The sequence below is a fragment of the Pundamilia nyererei genome, unplaced genomic scaffold (assembly GCF_000239375.1).
Source record: "Pundamilia nyererei isolate P.nyererei 1_Seehausen unplaced genomic scaffold, PunNye1.0 scaffold00102, whole genome shotgun sequence".
Taxonomy (NCBI): Eukaryota; Metazoa; Chordata; class Actinopteri; order Cichliformes; family Cichlidae; genus Pundamilia; species Pundamilia nyererei.
In genome coordinates, this window is record NW_005187503.1 from 841,322 (window position 1) to 860,183 (window position 18,862).

The following is an 18,862-nucleotide window of genomic DNA, read 5'->3' on the forward strand; positions in this document are numbered from 1 at the left end:
GGGAACTTTCCCATCCTCTTTTTTTATAATTATTGTCCCTGTATTTCCACTAGGTGGCGGTGTGAGGTCATAGAGGAAGGATATAGTAACCCATGATTTAAAAAAAAAGCGCTGTAAATCAACTGAGTCAAATAAACCATTTCTTTTATTAAATTTAAATAAAACTGGACAAAGTTTACAGAAAAGTGACGCAGACTGAACTTCGGGGTATCTACACTCTTCACAGTATAAAGTAACTTTCTAAAAATATGCATCCTGGAGTGCAACAAGGTATTTGACAGGAAGAAGCAGCAAAGTCAATGCGAACAATGCATAATTATGTTAATAATCAAGCAAAAATAAGCGTAATTAAATATAACCTTTTAGCACAAAACATGTTTGGCCTGTACAATAAGCACGTTGAGGCAGTAGTTAGTCTGTCACTGCGCAGCTAAAACAAGGTCAAACTTAAATCAAAATAGTATGACGATTGACCCAATCTCTCAGCTAAGCGTGAAACAAATTTTGTTGCTGACATCATAACCGCACGCCTGCTATTGGCAACGTGGTGCAAAGCACTGAGGAATTTGACCCTGAACCCCGAGAGTGACTGTGATCATGAAAACACTAAAATCACTGTGATTATTCGTGCATTTGACCCTAGACTAGCAACAGCGTTTAACTGACACGCCTTATAGTTTGACCTGTTGAAACAGCTTATTCAGATTCTGCATGGATCCCTGTTTGTTTTGAGGAAACCAAAAGAAGGTACAAAGAACAGCCCTAGAAGCAACAACGAGGTATCGACAGAATGTGCGTGAGGTCTGCTAAAACAGCCTTTATAAAAATACAATTAAAAGAAAATCACTGCAGAGCTGCATTTTACATACATGGTTAAATATATAAATATGTACACAGTATTTAACTCCTTTGGTTGTCTCTCCAATCATGATTTGATCTCAATGACTTTGATGAATGGGAGGGCTTTGCTGCTCTGAGTTGTCGGTGTCAGCGGTTTGCTGCACAGAGGTGGGGGAGAAAAAGAAATGTTAAGAGATTATTTTAGACATCTGACTGTAGGATGACTAATAGAAAGGACTGTAAGTTAGGAAGTGATGGCTCACCTGTAAACAACCTCTGGTTTGTTCTCAGAAGATGAGGGTGGAAGATCCTGGCCTGCCAGGTAGTACTCCATGTGGTCATGCATTTCTTTGTTCTGTAAACAGGAACGGGATTAACGACGTTAAACGGCGCATTCTTTCGGCTTGACACAGGCACAGCTTTACTTCAAACAACAAAGCCATTTTATATTTTCCTACTGTTGGCAAAGCCCATGAAAAGACTAAAACCTGACATCGATAGTCTGTTTATGGTTCTGTGACCAACACCTAATTTATTCTGATGATCTTGTAAATCTATAATTGCAAAAAATATAATTTCATTGAAATAATAGGCCAACGAATTTTTCTAACATGCCTGGGCACAGCCAGGAGCAAAAAGTGCATTTTTTTGAGCACCACCTTCTTTAATGTGTGCCATGTTTAAGGAACAACACAGGGGATAATAGACTCTTTTTATCATGAGATTTAAAAAGCTCATTTAAGAAAGCTACAGCTGTTTTTGATCATCTTTTGAGCAAAGAAAGGCTTTAAAAACAAAAGAAAACAGAGATAAATTCAGTGATTCAGCCTGTTTGCATTTTTTTTTAGAAAGTTCCTCACCTCTGCTTCCAGGAAAGCCACCTTCTCCTCCAGATCCCTGATGGCTCGATCTCTCTCCTGGAGAACCGTGCGGGAGTTCTGGAGCTGCGTTATAGATGCAACAAACAAACAATAAGAGACCGTATGAATAACACAAGATGCTTGTCTGCTTGAAGCAGATGCATCATCACTTATTTATCACCAGCGGTTCTGCTTCACCACATGCTTCCGCTTGGCTTCATCCCCCCAAATCAATTCTACTTCATGTGGCCGCCTCCTCAGAAATCACATTTTCTCATTAGTGGCTTCCTGTGTGTGTGTGTGTGTGTTTATGGGCAGCTTACAAGTCTGTGTGTGTCTGTGTACACTATGCACCACCAGGCAACATCCTTATGTGCATAAATACCTGTTCGATCATGTGGCGGACCTTCCTCTGCTGACTCATTAACATGTCGTCAAGATGATGAATCTTTTCCTTCAGGACAGCCACCTCCTTCTCAAGCTCTGCACACCTGAAAGCAGATACGTGAGAAAGCTTATATACTGTCAAGCACGTGAGTAAAAGATGTATTTCTCTTTTACTGCAGGACATAAAAGTGGCTTTCCCTTAAATAACGCAACATCAATCAGATAAGATTTTATAAGATGCTCTCTGGGCAGAGCCTTTCCTCATTATTGGTTTATTAGAAACTTCTTCTTTTATGAGTCTGCGTGCAGTCTTACCTTTGCTCCTTCTCTCCTGCTTCCTCTCCGCCTGCTTTAAGCTGCAGCAGCTCCGCCTCTCCTGCAGCCATCTTGTCTTTGAGGATGCCGTTCTCGATCTCCATGTTTCCCAGCAGCTTCTGCAGCTCCTCCACCTGTTGACCTCTCTCTGCAGACTGCTCCTCGGCCTTCTGCAGCCGCTCTGTCTGCTCAGCCAGCTGTGCCTGATACTCGTTTGATTCGGCCTGCGAGGAAAATCAAAACGTGAGAACTTCCTTCTGGTGTGCTATAATATAAAGTTTGACCTGAGTCTGGTTTTCGTTGATTTGATAAGGCCGATTCACTGCCACAGTTAGTATCCCTAAGATAGCTGAATTAACAAATTGTAACTCCACGTATTTTTTTCACTTATGTTGCCACCTGAGTAGAAAATGCGGCTTAGTTGGAATCCCCCCAGTTTCATTTTATTTGCACCTTTTTATTGCTTTTTGTTACATGAGATGTTCAAAGTGTTGAACTAGTTGAGGCAAAACAGTGCCTGCTCAGAAATTATGCATCTATTCTGAAGCTTGTCCCAGTCACTGGGTGAGAGGCGACGTATACCTCGGGACAGACTTCCAATCTGTCTCCTTAGGGCTTCTTAGAAATGCTAAATTAATGATTCTAAGCTTTATTAATTTCTCCTGGCAGCATTAAAGAGAACCTGTTATGCATACAAATATATTCTTGGACTCTACTAGAGTAGTTTTACGTGTTCTTGATCACAAACATGAGGTTAAACAGCAGATCTGTGTGCCCTGGATGACCATATTAAGGATATCCTCCCTCTATGATCCCACACAGAGCTACGAGTACAAAAATGCTGAAACTGAGCATTCAATGCAGTCTAAAGCCTGAGCTATTGGCTCACAGGTATTGCTTGTACATACTTGACCTCACCGCTTGAAACTTTCATCGTAACAAAGTACATTTGATATAAAAAATCAGGATAATTGATCCCCTTTAGCTTCATAAGTGACTGTATGTTTTGTTTTTAAATGTATTGTTCTCGGCTATTTCTGTCTAAACTGAATTCAGTCAAAAAAAATTAATGATTTAGATAACTTCCTAGTAAATAATGTCTCATATCCTCCTGTTGCGTAATTTAGTTTCGCTGGAGTCACTAACAGTAAAGAATTGCACATGTAAAGTAAAGTGTTTGTCTTCGGGCGGTGCCCCTACATGTCCTGACAGATGAATGTACCGCAGAGCAAAGATCCAAACAGTGGAGGATCACAAGATGAGGGATGAAATCCAAAGATAACACTGACAGATAACAAGGACGATTAAAGGAGCAAGAGAGCATCAGAGGGGTGAGTCATAGCTGCAGTGGACAGGAAGCTGTGTCACGTTACTCATCTCCTGATACAGACCTGCAGTATGTCGATCTCCTCCTGATGCTGCTTCTCCATCTCCTTCAGCTGAGCATACAGGCGTTTGGTCACCTCTCTGAGCCTCGCACTCTCCTCCTGATTATCCCCAACCTGAGAGTGCACACACACACACACAAAGAAAGTGCTCAATTAGATTTAATCTCACAAGCCTCTTGAACCAGAGGGCTCAACATGGGCTAACAAACTGATAAAAGAGGCTGCTGATAGGCCATTTGCTTTGTGTTTACAAGGCTGCATGGTCTAGCCTGAGGTAACAAAATCATTTAGACAAGGAGCTGTTAAACTCTGCTCAGATAATCTTTTAACTCAAGGCTCCTATTTGGGAAGACAGAATGGTTTCCTCTACCGGAGACACAACACATCTAATGCACTGTGATACAATCTGAAACCACTTAAAGGGAAGTGTAAATTGATCCTACCTTACCTATATACGATACATAGAAGATACTGGGTTTGACTAGCATGCACACACACAAACACACACAAGCTTTCTTGCAACGCCAACACTGCTTGCTTGGTAGATGGTGTTGAATTACAGCAGTTGTTATGATCCGCCAAGTCGAGAATAATGCATGGGAAAGACAATATCTTGTGTGTGTGTGGTAAGCTTTGTTATGAGCTGATGAAAGCCTGGGTAACATTTTCTCTGCAAAAGCAGGCAGTTGTCTGGTTTGAATCAATGAGGAACTGCTGCAGGGACAGGCATTTTTTTTCCATCACGACTGTCATTTGAATAAAACTTTGAATGCATTCAAATGAACTGCAGCTGAAAGTGACTTCTTCCATTTCCCCATTTCATTCATCTCAAACTGATGAATAATCAAATGATAAAGGCTACACACGGGAGCGCCTCAGAAGAGGTCAGATAATTCTGCAAACTACGGCGAGCTTACGTAAGCATCGGTGTGGACGCCGTTGGCATTGATGACACCTGGTTGGCTGGTGGGTGCTTTGACTCTGAAGCCATTGGCTGGACGCTGAATAGGAAAAAGGAGCAAATGGGAGGAGGAATTAGTGCGGAAAAAGCTGCACATAAAATGGAACAGTTCAGGTCTACACAATTAATATTGTGATACGCTGTGTTTGTGTTTAAACCAAGAAGCAGGAGCACTAAGGTGTTACATAATTTGGGTATTCCATATGTCTGCTTTAAAGGCCATGCAGGTCTCGTAAGCCTCTTAGGTTAAGAGAAGGTGACCCACACGCACAGTTCAACACTCACAAAGACCAAGCAGCAACCTATGAAGCTCTAAAAGCTGCAGGTCCTGGAGTGACTGCACTCAAAGGTCACTTTCTATAGTCCCATGTTAAAAACATTACATTAAATTAAATTGCACTAAATACACCTATCAACTAATTACCCACGTTCAAATGCAGTTACAAGTTTATGCTCAATAATAACATCTTCTTTATCTGATATGCATTTGGTATCAAACTGAAGGATACAGGCAGATATTTCTGTCTTTGCAACTTAAAAAAATTGCATTCAAATAAATAATGATAGTCATCTCTAAGCTCTCCCAAGCAACAGAGCATCTATGAATGATTAAGCCCCACATCTAAACCCTGCCAAATAACATCTAAACTAGGCAAGTAATTTTCCAGTTGTAACTCTTACTTAAATATTCTATCATTTATATGGAGGCTATTGTTAACCACTAACTCTGCTCAGTCATTTGCATTTTACTTAGATGCTGCCACCTATTTTAAGGGCAAAGCTCATCTAAAAAAGCTTTTTATTTTATTTTATAAATGTCATGTAGATCTTGTAAAATTGGTAGATATTTACTGTAGATCTTTACTGTTTGGTCAGAGGAGGAAATTAGCCTTATATGCAGCACATATATATACATAACTTGTAATATACTTAACCTTTTGATCCTTTTAAGGCATTAAAATCACTATTCTTCCAAATTGCCGGACCAAAGATAATCTGTTGAACTGTTTCTGAGGCAGAGGGTGTGTACCTGGTTGTTGTTGCCATTCTGCCTGGCTGCCATCTGCTGTCTCAGAGTCTTCAGACAATACCTCACCTAAATACAAAAACACATCAGGCATTAAAAAGATGTGTACTATGCAGAACCACAGGTATACCCTTGACACAGCTGAACGCTCTGCTTAAAGAAACACACTCTGCTTTCCACCAATAGCTTTTCAGCTTTGACTTGTCCACACACTGACCTCCTGAATCTGGGACACCTCGTCCGTAAGCATCTTGACACTTTCTTCCGGTGGGTTTTTTCCGAGGTAAAACTGGATGACACAGTGACCGCAGCATGTTAGATAATATGACTGTAGTTCAGTTAAAACTGAAGTGTTGAGTTGCTCAAACTTTATCAATAAACATGAGCAAGCAAAACAAGCTCACATACTTTGATGACTTCAACTTCTATGTGAGGTCTGACTTCAACTTCGTCTTCCTGCTCTTCAGGTTTTTGCGGCGGCGCAAATTCTATGGTGCTCTCCTACATTCAGTATAAAAAAACAAAAACAAACACAAACCCTCATGTGTATATATCAAACTTCCCATTCTGCATTCCTCTCTTTCTCTCAGTTAACAAATAGTTTTAAAACTGCTTTGAAGTTGTACCTTACTGTTGTGCTGTTGTGAGGTGTTGCCTGTCTGGTCTCGACGTTGTAAGCTGAGTCTAAGCTGCCTGCAACGGTCCTGAAATGAAAGATGAGATAAGAAGATGTGCTAAATGAAGCATCGGGGAAATGAAGCAGGGCTCAAAATGAAAGTCTCAACTGAAAGACAGGGTGGAGCTGAAAGCCAGAGAGAGAGACAGCGTTTTTTTTGGGGGGGGCATAAAACTTCCCCTTTATTGAGGTTTCTCCTTGGATGCCACACAGCTAAACTGTGAAGCCTAGCAACCGCCAATGAGGAAACATTTCCACTCTGCCCTCGTGGCCAAGTCTGGTGATTATGACCAAACACTGGAGAAAATGAAACCAAGGCTGACCAGTCAGGGACAAAAATATCACAACTCAAAACATCCGTGACTGCTTAGTCACTCCAGAGTCAACGTGTCGCCTTGGCAACGGAAACAGAAAATACGGAGATTATTTGTCATGCAGGCTTTTATAAACTAAAGTTTATATAATACACACACACACACACACACACTGGAAATTCCAGAAAGATTCAGATGGTTTGACTAACATAACTCATGGCCAACGTAATTCACTGTAACTGTCCATCTCTTCTATTGCATTCTAGTCTGTCCCACTCATTTTTATAGTATCTGTTCTGTTTGGTTTGTTTTGATCAGTGCATCATGCCTTATGTTTGAGCCGAGAGATGTGACCTCTTCTCTTGAATCTACTGCAGTGCATTGCATTCTATTTTGTAGATATTGTTATATATGTGTATACTATTCTATTCTATTATTTTGATATATCGCCTACTTATATTTCAGTTCAGTTCTAGTTAATTCTGCTCTCTGAATGAGGCAGTAGGAATCCCAGTAAATGTGCCCTTGTGTGGATCATCTCCTTAAACTGTCCTTGCCAGTTATTGCTGCAATAGTGTTGCATCTTGTTGTCCTAATAAGGCAGACACTCCCGCCAGTGAGAGTACTCTTTCACTGGAAGTACGTGTCATTGTGTGCTGATCATGACTCTTTAATCTACGCTCACATGCTAATCAGCGTGACTTGCTGTAGTAATTCGTTTTTGAGGGGTACTTTTCATTTTTTTTCTCCCACAAACATAGACACAAATACATTTAACTCACCCGAGAAAGTCAGCTAAACCCACCTGTGATTTTAGTCAAACCACATAACAAACAAATGCTTAATATTGTAAAAACACGCACTTGTCCCTGGGAACACCCATTTAGTAGGATGAAGGTGTATTTGTGTTGCTTTAGTCCAAGTATGCAAAGAAAACAAACGGTTTAGTCCTTTTGACAAACAAAATCCCCTGAAAGTGAAGGATAACACTCTAATTGCTGGTGAGCTACGTAACAGTTCATTTTTATCTTATCTCCAAATCCACTATGTCTGGAGTGTATAGCTCATGTATAGTTTGTCCCCACCCTACAGTATATGAGCATATGGAGTGCTTAATATGCTAAGACATTGTGTAGGCCGAGCTCCTGTGAAAACACTGTGTGCTTTGTGGTTCTGCTGTGCACGCTGTCATCAGTGGCCTTAATTAAATTCCGTGTGGGCGTGACCACAGAGGGCAACAGGTAGCTGCAAAAATGGCGCACAGCTTAACAGCCTGAGGCAAAAATAAAGCTCTTGCACTGTAACTGTCTTCTTCGTTTAGTTTAAAAACTTGAACTTGTAATCCTGTAGTAAATACCCAAAACTATTACTATTATGACAAAAGGCTAGAATATGCTGAGTTAGTTCAAACACTCCTAATAGCATGAGTTTGAGGTATGCTGATTTGTTTACTTGTATTGCGTACACCAGATGTTTACAGCTGCTGTTCACTGGTTTACTGATCCCCACATAAATATGTTTCTCCAGTTCCAGCCTCCTGTTTTCCATCACAAAGGTATTTTAGCTATTTCACAAGCATTTGAGATGCTTGTGTTTCACAAAATGCAAAGAGAGCAAAGAACCAGATGTTTCTCCCTCTCTGGTTCTGCAAAAGAATGCCATAAAACTCCACCTGAATCATATTTTACATTTACACGCTATTTGTTCTATAATATTCTCACTATTAATACCACCCTGTTTCATCAGTGGCACCCAGCATGCTTTTGAAATAATTTAGTAATGTTTCTCACACATTGTTCCTACTTACACACCTTTAATTTGCTTGCAGTGAAAATGACACCTGAGAGGCACTGACACGTACTCTACATACCACAGTCTGTCGTCAGCTTTAAGAAAGCATTACTTGTGAGCACATGGACACACATACTCGAGATATAAGGGACACAGTGTAATCCCAAACAAGCTCGGGGTTTAATCTTGAAAGGCACTTTTAGTCAAGAAAACCAGATGGAAAGTAGAACACATCCTAGAATAAGATATTTTGCTCTTTTTTCTTACAGATTTTGTTTCACATACAATAACTGGCAAATTCATTAGTCAGCCATGCCTTCTTTCCTGTGAAATCCCGTTTAACCGTGTCATGCTTCCAGTAATTCTGTGGCAAGGCAGTTGGGGGTACGCCCACTGACTGCTGGTGGTTTGTTGATTAGTGGCTGCTCATCACGATGGTCGCTGGGATAAAATGAAACTGTGTGACTGAGTGGAAACAGATTTCGGATTCTGGAGTGTTTCGGTGCATGCATGAACATGCCACGTTAAACAACGCATCAAATGTGCGGAACACATTTGGCTACTGACGTAAGCGACCAGTTCTCTGTTTGCAATTCAAACAAATGGCTTAGCTTGAATGGCAGCTCTCAGAGCGCGATTGTGCCACCTGAAAACCATCAGCACAGAGGCGGTGAGAGGTAAGCCAAGTCTGAAACTATGATCTGAGGGAGGGACACCTCAAGGGCTTTGCTCTCAACAGAGACGCAGGCAGGATCATGGGACAGGCGCACCCTGGGCGGAGCTGGCAGTGCACCTCACCACATGCTATTCTTCTGCTGACAGTAATAGTTGTAATGAATCACAAGTCAGAGCTCACACAATGACTTGACTGCACATATTGGAGGGGCCAGGTGCATGAAAACAGTCCCAACAATTGACTGCAAGACTTATTAACCACCTTTCCTACAAAAAGTGTTATTATGTGTTATTACAGAGCAGCTAGCCTCTACCTGTGATCACGCTCCAAGGTGACATAGAACTGAGAATAGCTGAATGCTTTTTTTTTTTTTTGCATAGAAGTAAGTGCTGACTGTTAAGTCCTGATGTAAAAGCCATTAAATGCATGTATGGACAAAACAGAATGACTTAAGGGCATAGGTTTCCTTAAAAACAGATTGACATATGTTCCCCAGGCCTGTGGTTTAAGTCATCTACGCTGTGTTATGTTTTAAAAGTATCACCTATAGAAATATCTGCCTTAGACAGAATGCTAGGAAACCAGATGTCACTCTCTTTATGGCGAACAAAGAGCCAGAAAGAAAAGAAAGAAAACTCAGCTGCAAAGTTTCTTTTCAGGAATCACCCCAATACTTAAAAAGTCCCAAAGCCTTGTTGCAAGTTGTTGCTTGTAAAAACTTCTGTCTGCACCTGCCAGTAAGTGTGCACTTTGCTAACATCACAGCTTAGCCGAGTGGAGACACCATCATTGTTATAAAGCCTGCCACTAGCACAAGGGTCTTAGATGGTCTTTTCTGCAGAATGATACAGTTGCCAGGGTAGTTTGTGAATTTAAATCTAAATGTCCCATTAAATTTTGTTAAAATTAAAAGATTTGTACAGCTATCTCCTAAACTGGATGACTTGCATAGACTTGCATTTACAGATTGTTCAATATAGTTCCACATCATCAGAGCTACACAGCTCCACTATCTACATGTATCTGCTCTATGGGCATGAGCTAACTCACGTTTTTAATGAACATAATTTTAAAAAAAACCTTTCATCTGCTCTGTGCGTTTACAGTGCAGATAATAATCTGCTTCCACTCTTGAGACAAAGAGGCAGACACTTGTGAGAGCAGCTTCTCCAGGCTTGTCTGTGCAGCTCAGGGCTTCTGTAAAAGCCTGACCTCATATAACTTCAAAGCCTTAAGAACCCAGAGCGTGCAAAGTCAAGTAGCCTTTTTTGCACAAAGAAATATTATCTTTACAAATATAACTGTTTCATAAGGTGGGAAAGCTCATGAAAATAGTTTAACTGATCATATCAGAGCCACTGAGGGACGTGCTTTTCTATGGGAGTTGATTGATTTTCCTTTAAAGGCATGGAACAAAGCACCATTAAATAACTGTTTTGTGCAACATGAAGTAGAACTAGCAGTCTGCAAGTAATCAGCCAAAAGCTCATGCTTCAGACTGTGCTAAATGTTTTGTTTCAGGCAGTTTTTGGTTGTTTTTTTTGCTCTTGGCACTGTGTGATGTCACAGTTCTGGCTATGAGAACAGCACTCCTAACCACGTGGCATTTGAACTTTTCGATTTGGTGTGTGAGAGCACAACAGCATTAACAATTACTAACAATTTAGTTACTAGTTAAACAAATTATTACGAATCTCAGTGCTGTGACACTAATAAAGACGTGAAACATTAAATGCAAAAATGCAAACAAAGTGCTGAGATAAAGGTTCTGGTAAAAAGACAAACTGTAGCTTAACTGTGTAACTGAGCAGCAGCAGAGAGCCCAAAGGGAGAGTCTGTTTTCTGTCTCTAATGTCCTGCATTCAGCATAAAAAACAATGGAAGTGGAATACTGAGAGGTGCCAAAGCTACTGTATGCATTTCTAGTTCTTTCTACCTCCTTTAGTGGAGGGTGTAACTTCAGTGATTCATATAAAAGGATGAAAACAGCTCATATTGTGGAGATATGGAGTTTACTACTATATAAGAAAAGAAGTAATTTGACTGGAGGAAAGAAAAAAAGAATTTTATTTAATGGAGATCATTTTTTTAACAATGATCAAAATAGTTAATTATTCCTAAACCTGTAAAACTGTTAACTGAGCAGATTAAGATTGGCTTATCTCAGACCAGAACACAAAAGCATGAGGGGGACTTGGACAGTGTAAGCGGAGCGGAGCAGAATTAGGTAGTCATTATCTCTGAAGCTGAGATGATCAAAGACTCAACAACACTGCAGATCACATCATCATTATTGGAACAGACTCACAGGAGACATGAAAACAGCTGTTTATAAATCTGTCCAGCCTGACTCATGAGTACTGATTAGTAGGTGGCATCACAGCTTCCCCTATACGAGTCTGGGCTACCAGAGCATCCCTCTATCGCCGGTGACCTTACACAATCAACAGAGGAGCGTCCCACCAAGGGGGCAACTAACTCCTCCATGACTGCCGTTCACTGATCTGGAGATGATGTCAGTGAAAGGATAGAGCAACACCGAATAAAGGATCAGCCACTCAGAGATCATTGAAGCAAGCTAAAAACATTGGAAAGGGAAAACCAGGCCGAGCAGTAACTCACAGCAAGACCCCCCCGAGTTCACAGCCATGTGTGAAACCTACCCATCTCCACTACCAGTCAAAACAGACGTGTTTTATTACTAAGCAAGGCTAAACACCTTATGAATGAAGACGTAATTATCTGCTTAAAACAAGTTTTTGTTATCCGCAAATCCTGCTCCACCAGATCGCGCACGCCATTCACATTATAGGTATTAATATAGACTCGTCTCATGAATAATCCCCAAAGAATATTGAGCTAATACAATGAAAGCCGAATCATTTTTTTCATGACACAAGAAAACAACTGACAAATAGGAGGTGTCACTTTTACAATTACTTTTATGTAACAAGTTAAATACTAGCACGCAGGAGGTGAGAAGAAACTTAACAGAATCAGGTCAATTCAGATTGAATAATAAAAGTTTGGTGGTTGCTTTTCGGAGAAATCGTGCTGATCAAACAGACGGCAATGTTCATTTAAAGAATTTCCTTGCAGAGATCATGTATCGACTGGTCTACTGGGAAGACAAAGCTAAATGAATCATCTGCCAACCACCGCTCTATACTTCACCATGCAAAAGCAAAATATTACAACCACAAGAACCATCACAGACTTTACCCTCATAATAATCACCATGATAATAATCACCATGCCACTTTATCTCACAAAGAATCACACTTATATCTACCTGGGCTGAGAAAGTTGTCTGGGACTTTTCCCGGGGATGATCAGGCAGCTGCGATCCAGACTGTCTCTATCTGTGTGACTAAGTACATGGGAAGCCACGGCTGTCTTGCCTTACATGGCAGGGCGAGGCTGCATCAGCTGCCCAACCCCTTTTTTTTCCCCCCTCCAGATTATTCTCCCGTCAGAGCTACAGCGAGAGCGCCAGCTCAAGGAGGCACGAGAGCTTCCCTGCAGGACTGTGATGTTAAATACAGCATGGAAAAAACTGGAGGGAGCATTTCCACTGATTAGATTATACAGAACTGTGGACTAAAAACTTTGTTGGCGTTGAATTTAAACAAATATTACAATGATCAGCTCGAGTCTAAACATAAGAACCTACTGGGCTTTTGTTTTAACATCTTTTGTTGATGAATGTGACAAAGGAAAGCAGTTGTGATTACAATTTTACATACACTCACGCTAATTTTGGGCATTTAATGATTTCTTTGATCTGTTAGTATCTTACTGTACGCATGAGGAATGACCTCATTTATCTGCCACATAGTGACAGTGGTAGTTTGCAGCACACTGAGGAATGTGTTAAGAGTTACATAACAGAGATTAATGAAGTATCTTTATATAACGAGTTACTGGCACGGTGCGTGTGTGCAGAGCAAACAAAACCATGCAAACAAAAGTCAAATGCTGCACCGACCAAATATGTTCATGTTAGTGCATGTTTATCCAGCTATCTTTGACTTAGTACGCACATCTCCTAAATGATATTAATCCTGATATTCTGTTACATAACATGTGTTTCCTGGCCATTTGAAGCTTATAATGAAGCGACAGATCAACTTACAATCATTTGTTTTGTCAAATGAGGGGACAGCAGACCGTCTACGAAGGACTCTTAAACATGCTTATTTTATGGTTTCTTTGTTATTTTTTGTTAGTAAACTAATGATCTAAATCTTCTGGTTTCCTGTTGGACAGTACAAAATCATCAATTGACATATTTAGTCTTTGGAAAGTTGTGCAGGACCATTTTCACAATTTTAAACAATATGGGGTTTCTACTTTTATAGAGTATCAACAAAGCATTTTTACTCATGTTTAACATAGGGAAAAGTCATATATACACGTGCTCTGATTTAGTGATATATGTACAAACATATGTAAAATCCCCATATTCTTTCACTAACTTCTAAGTGCTGCTTTAACCTCGGTTCACTGTCTTCCAGCTGTCAATGTCATTCAGTTGTTTTTGTTGACGTGTGAGTAGTGCCAACATAACCTTTAGACGTGTTTGTAATACAAACAAAAGACTTGCATGCGATCTCTCCCACGTCGCTCTCCAAGTACATCGTGGAGCTAAGAAAACCACATTGGAATCCAGCTAAGGTATTTTAATAACAACCTTACCTAGAACACGCTTGTTGTTCACATCATGTTCACACACATGACACAAGAGACCCTAAAATTACCGTTACCATTACTTAATACAAAATAAACCTCTAAATGTATTTAAATGGGTTATTTGAGGTCATGTTTAAGGTGAAAAAACCCATGTTTTCTCTGCCTGATATATACAATATACAGTACACAATATACAATATACCCAAAGGCTCTTATCCTGGGGTGTCAAACTCCAGGCCTTGAGGGCCGGTGTCCTGCAGGTTTTAGATCTCAACCTGGGTCAGCACGCATTAATCAAATTATTACTTCATTACCAGGCCTCTGGAGAACTTCAAGACATGTTGAGGAGGTCATTTAGCCTTTTAAAGCAGCTGTGTTGGATCAAGGACACATCTAAAACCTGCAGGACACCAGCCCTCGAGGCCTGGAGTTCGACACCTGTGGGTCTCAGGCTCTCTGAATAAGAAAACTGGGAAGATTTTTGAGACAAAAAACTAACATTGCACTTTTACTTCTAGCTATAAAACTACAATAAACTGCCTTAAATTGTTTCTGATGGCACTAAACCTATTCTAAAAAGTCATAGCTGTAACTCTTTCACATTAGGTGGCCTTAAAATACATTTTTATGATGTAAAATAATCTAATATCGGCTATATTGGTGGATTTTCTTTTTGAAAAGTCGGGGGGAAAAGAACAGTCAACTCAAGGTGCTTTATGTTGAAAAGTAAAGATTTTGTATTCTGGGGAAAAACTCAGTAACCCCATATGAAGATGCACTTTGTGACTGCGGGAAGAAAAAGTCTCTTTTTACAGGAAGAAATCTCCAACAGAGGCAGCAATCTGACACTGACTCATTTGGGAATGTGGTAGGGAAGAGAAGATAAAAGAATAGAGAACATAAGGAGGCAGGACAAAACGCAGACAGGAACAATGTTCTTTGGACAGATTAAACCAAAATTAAGATGTCTGGCCCTAATGCAAAGCACTACATCTGGAGAAAACTAAGCACAGCATATCAGCACAAACACATCGTATTACTTGACAGGCATGGTTGTGAAGAGGCGATTCAGAAAATGAAATAATTTGGTTGCTTTTATTGACTTTTTCAGCAATTTATTTCACCGGTTACTTAACTGAATGTGAAAACACTGCTGTCTTCTCAGCTGCATGCATCTGCTGAGACTATAGTCAAGAACGATCTCAGAACAGTCCACACAAACAAGATCCCCTCCAAACCACAAACAGTTCTCATCTACATATGAATTTGTTGCACCAGATCTATCAGTAGAGGGAGAAATGCTTGAACAGCCTGAGTGCATTTGTTGGGAAAGATTTCTGCTTCCTGCCAAGAGTCTTTATAAACAAATTATCTGTTCATTCGCGCTGCCACCATGCACCACATGTGGCATCACAACAGGACTTGACACGTATAAAATCATTGATTTAAAGCACTAAATTAATTTAACCGAGATCTTGACAGCATCACGCAATGTTTAATGTTTTACTTGGCAGATTCACAATAAATAGTTGTCATTTTATATCTACAAGGAAGCATCTCAAGAAAACAATGCGCAAGACAGTTGGAAGAAAAAAAACTGTTTGATTGCCAGTGATCATATTTCTACTTAACTACCAAACCAACAAGTACCGGCACATTCTTAATGAGCGCTGTAACGCTCAGAGTTCCCTGTAAATTTGACTTTCTTGAATGTCCGGTCACCTGCTTTGTCATCCTTCTACAATGGCTCGAAAGATTACAGTTACTGTATCTGTAATAAAAAACAAAAACAAAACACGGCTAGAGGCTATAATTGTTCACTGGTGTTTAATGAGTTGATAGCGTTTACATTTCCCTTGTGTGAACACATCAGTTCATTCTTAAAAAGTTTATTGTATATGGTCAGGGTTAAGGTTCATGTGTAGCACTTCCCTTCTCTACTTGATCACTCTAAGCATTCCCAAAAGCACTTCTTTATACATGTAAGTGCTTTCTATGTAAACATCATACACACACATTCACACGCAACTCAGTTTGAGAAAGACTGGAGACTGGAGCAGCCAAGGATCAAACCAGCTTCTGATTGGAAGAGGATCCGTTCCACTTCCTGACCCCTTGAGAGCAATATTGGTGTATCTACAATGGTAGTGCTTATTTTTCTGTGCAGGCGAAGTTATTAATAAAACTAAAGTCAAGCAACAAGAAGCACTGCAATACAGTGGCTGGACTTGCTTGAGATTTTTTTATTCTTTGAAATCACAGAACATTTGGAATTACTTTAAATGCTTTAAATGCACCAAAGGTGGGTAATTAATTTCCTTAAGAAGCTTATAAAGAGATGAAATGAATATTGGTTAATTTCACCAGTTAAATAGTTTCTCATGCAGCTCCTTGGGGAAATTAATTGCCCACCCGTGATCTACACTATTGTCGTGTCCCTTGATTGAAGTGACTTCAGCATTGGTGGTCAGCCCACATCTTTTGCCATTATTCCACTTTTTAAGTAAACAACAAGAAAAGTAAACACTGCATCATATATTGAGTACCTCAGCACAGGTGAGTTATTTATTTATTTAAAATAAGAGTCATTAGTTAAATAGTCGTAGCTTATAATTAACAGTGTTGCCGGTCTAAGGTGAGTAGAAGCGTTTACTCAAATTTTTATTAAGTATTACTAAAAATGTTCACGATCGTGTCCCCACACTGTCAGAGAAATATAGATATCAGTCCAAGGATCCTAAGTCTCATCTTAAGTGATATTGTTAGATTTGCCATCTTTATAAAAACAGTCTGCGTTGTGTTCAGCAAAGGAAACGTGATGCAAATATGGTGAACGAGGATGAGGAAGGATAGATTTTTGCTTTAACGTCACATTATTTTACATAGTTCATGTGAGGTTGTTATTATTATTCTTATTTGCGGGTAAAAGTTTCGCTTTCATATGAAAAACTGCTCTTAAAAATTGGGAAGTCTAATGGGAACTATGTCATTGTGGACCAAAATGTGCCCAGTATGAAATCCGGGTGAGTGCAACGCTAAACTTAGTAGTTAGTGCTTTTAAACTAGTGTCACGCAGCATCACTCACTTTAGTTTCGTCGTCCTCTTCTCCCTTTTCCACCGCCCGCGTCACGCCGCCGCTCATCTTCTCGTCGGGAAGTGTCGACAACACATAAAAATAAGTGAAAAATCAGAGCTGTCCAAAGTTACTGGACACGGTTTCTTTGAGTACTGTGTTTTTACAGACTCTGCTCTTCGCGAGTAACTGTTAAATACGACACACGCCCGTGGAGAGGTGGAGAGACCTGGACCCCGCTGCGCTTCTGCCTCCCTCTGCCGTCTGTCTGACTGTCCAGGTGCTAAAGTAAAGCAGACCTGCCTACCTTATGCAAGTGGAATGCACTGAACCACGGTGTAGCCCATATTTACAATTGCTGACATATTTTCCAACATGACCATTTTTATTTTGGGCTTAAAGCTGTCTGTATACTTACTCGTATTTCAGTGTTTTTCCTAGACATGGGATATTCTTCTTCTTCCCATAATAATAATAGTGGATATGATGACGACTATCTTAACGCTACTCGACCTATATGCTATTTAACACATTTCTCTGTCAAGGCACATTAGCAATCATTAAGGTTTCTTGTCTTATAATGGATTATTTATGAATGAATACAAGGTTGTTACTCATGTTGAATGAATGAATATAAATGAATGGCTATGTCTTATTTGCCACAATGTAAAAATCATTATTTGCCCTTATAAACATGAAGAAATAAATATGAGTAAAATGCATCTGAATTTTTCCGTTTTAATATTGTGTAAACAATTTTCGCGATTTTCATTTAGTTAGTTTAGTTAGTCTCTTTTATATTGAAACATGTATAAATACAGGTTAAATAAAATAAAAAACTGAAAATATGTAAATATATAAAATAAAAGTTTTATTTACTCATATAATTAAGCAGTAAAGAGCACATGCTTGGTACAAACTGAATGTATACCAATTAATTACATGTAATTTGACCGGATTCCGTTGAATTGAACGTTTTACGTTCTTGTGTAACAGAATTATATGGAAAATTCACTCAATTAAATAAATAAGGTCAGCAGTAAAGTGCATGGTGATGGCTTCTTTGCTTTCGAGCACATTTTATTTAAATATTGTCTAACCTCTGAGAAGTTGATGCCACCTCCATCGGACAGGTATTTGGTGGCACTTCTCCTGGACCATGGCATTTTGTCTCCAGCCCCCTGTCTGATCTTCTTCCAGAAGGAGCCCATACGCCTCTCTCTTCATCTGTCTTGTCAAAAATGTTTCTCTTGCACTTCCCTGCGATATGTCCCAGTAACACAACAGTGCTGAAAGTGCAGGATCTGCTTCTTCTACACCACAGCTAATTCTGTGCTAGACCTGCAAAGAGGATATAGTCCTGTTTAATAACCATCCTGCCCTGCAAGGAGCCACCTCTCTTGAGGCCTACACTGTAAACAGGTTGAGTAACAGCAAATATATCCCGCTGTAATTGGATTTACAGGAAAACTACTGTAACTGCATTTTATGTTAATTTGCTTTAATTATGTTTTATTCAATCTCTTTTGCATTTAGTAACAAAGGCTTTGAAACTTTTATTTTGACGCCAGGACTGAAACATCAGCCCAGATAAGTTTTCTACTTAGCATCTAGAATATGAGAGCCCTGGATCAAACAGAACATGTAACAATTCACTAACACTCTAACTTAGGTGATCATAAATTCATATAAAACATCCCGCCATATGACCTCTTACCTAAAGCTATCAGAGGCTCTATTTTCCTGTTGTCACTTGCACCCAGGAAGGTGTGGGATTAAGGGAAATGACTTTACCTTATAGACAAACTAAACTAGAGATTAAACCATATAATCCCACATTATTATTTTCCTACAATGTCCT

The 18,862-nt window shown here is 39.7% G+C and overlaps 1 protein-coding gene across 1 annotated transcript; it reads right to left on the minus strand.

Annotated features, from left to right (window-relative positions):
- Positions 1-123: 123 nt before the first annotated feature.
- Positions 124-18,389, minus strand: tuft1b (tuftelin 1b). Its single transcript, XM_005740640.2, has 13 exons — positions 18,102-18,389; positions 17,014-17,070; positions 6,405-6,482; positions 6,187-6,279; positions 5,996-6,067; positions 5,782-5,847; positions 4,708-4,791; positions 3,794-3,904; positions 2,403-2,626; positions 2,086-2,191; positions 1,701-1,784; positions 1,104-1,195; positions 124-998 (listed from the first exon to the last, which is right to left on the minus strand). The coding sequence occupies exons 1-13, from the start codon at positions 18,210-18,212 to the stop codon at positions 926-928; spliced, it is 1,251 nt and encodes a 416-aa protein (XP_005740697.2). The 5' UTR covers positions 18,213-18,389; the 3' UTR covers positions 124-925.
- Positions 18,390-18,862: the final 473 nt, after the last annotated feature.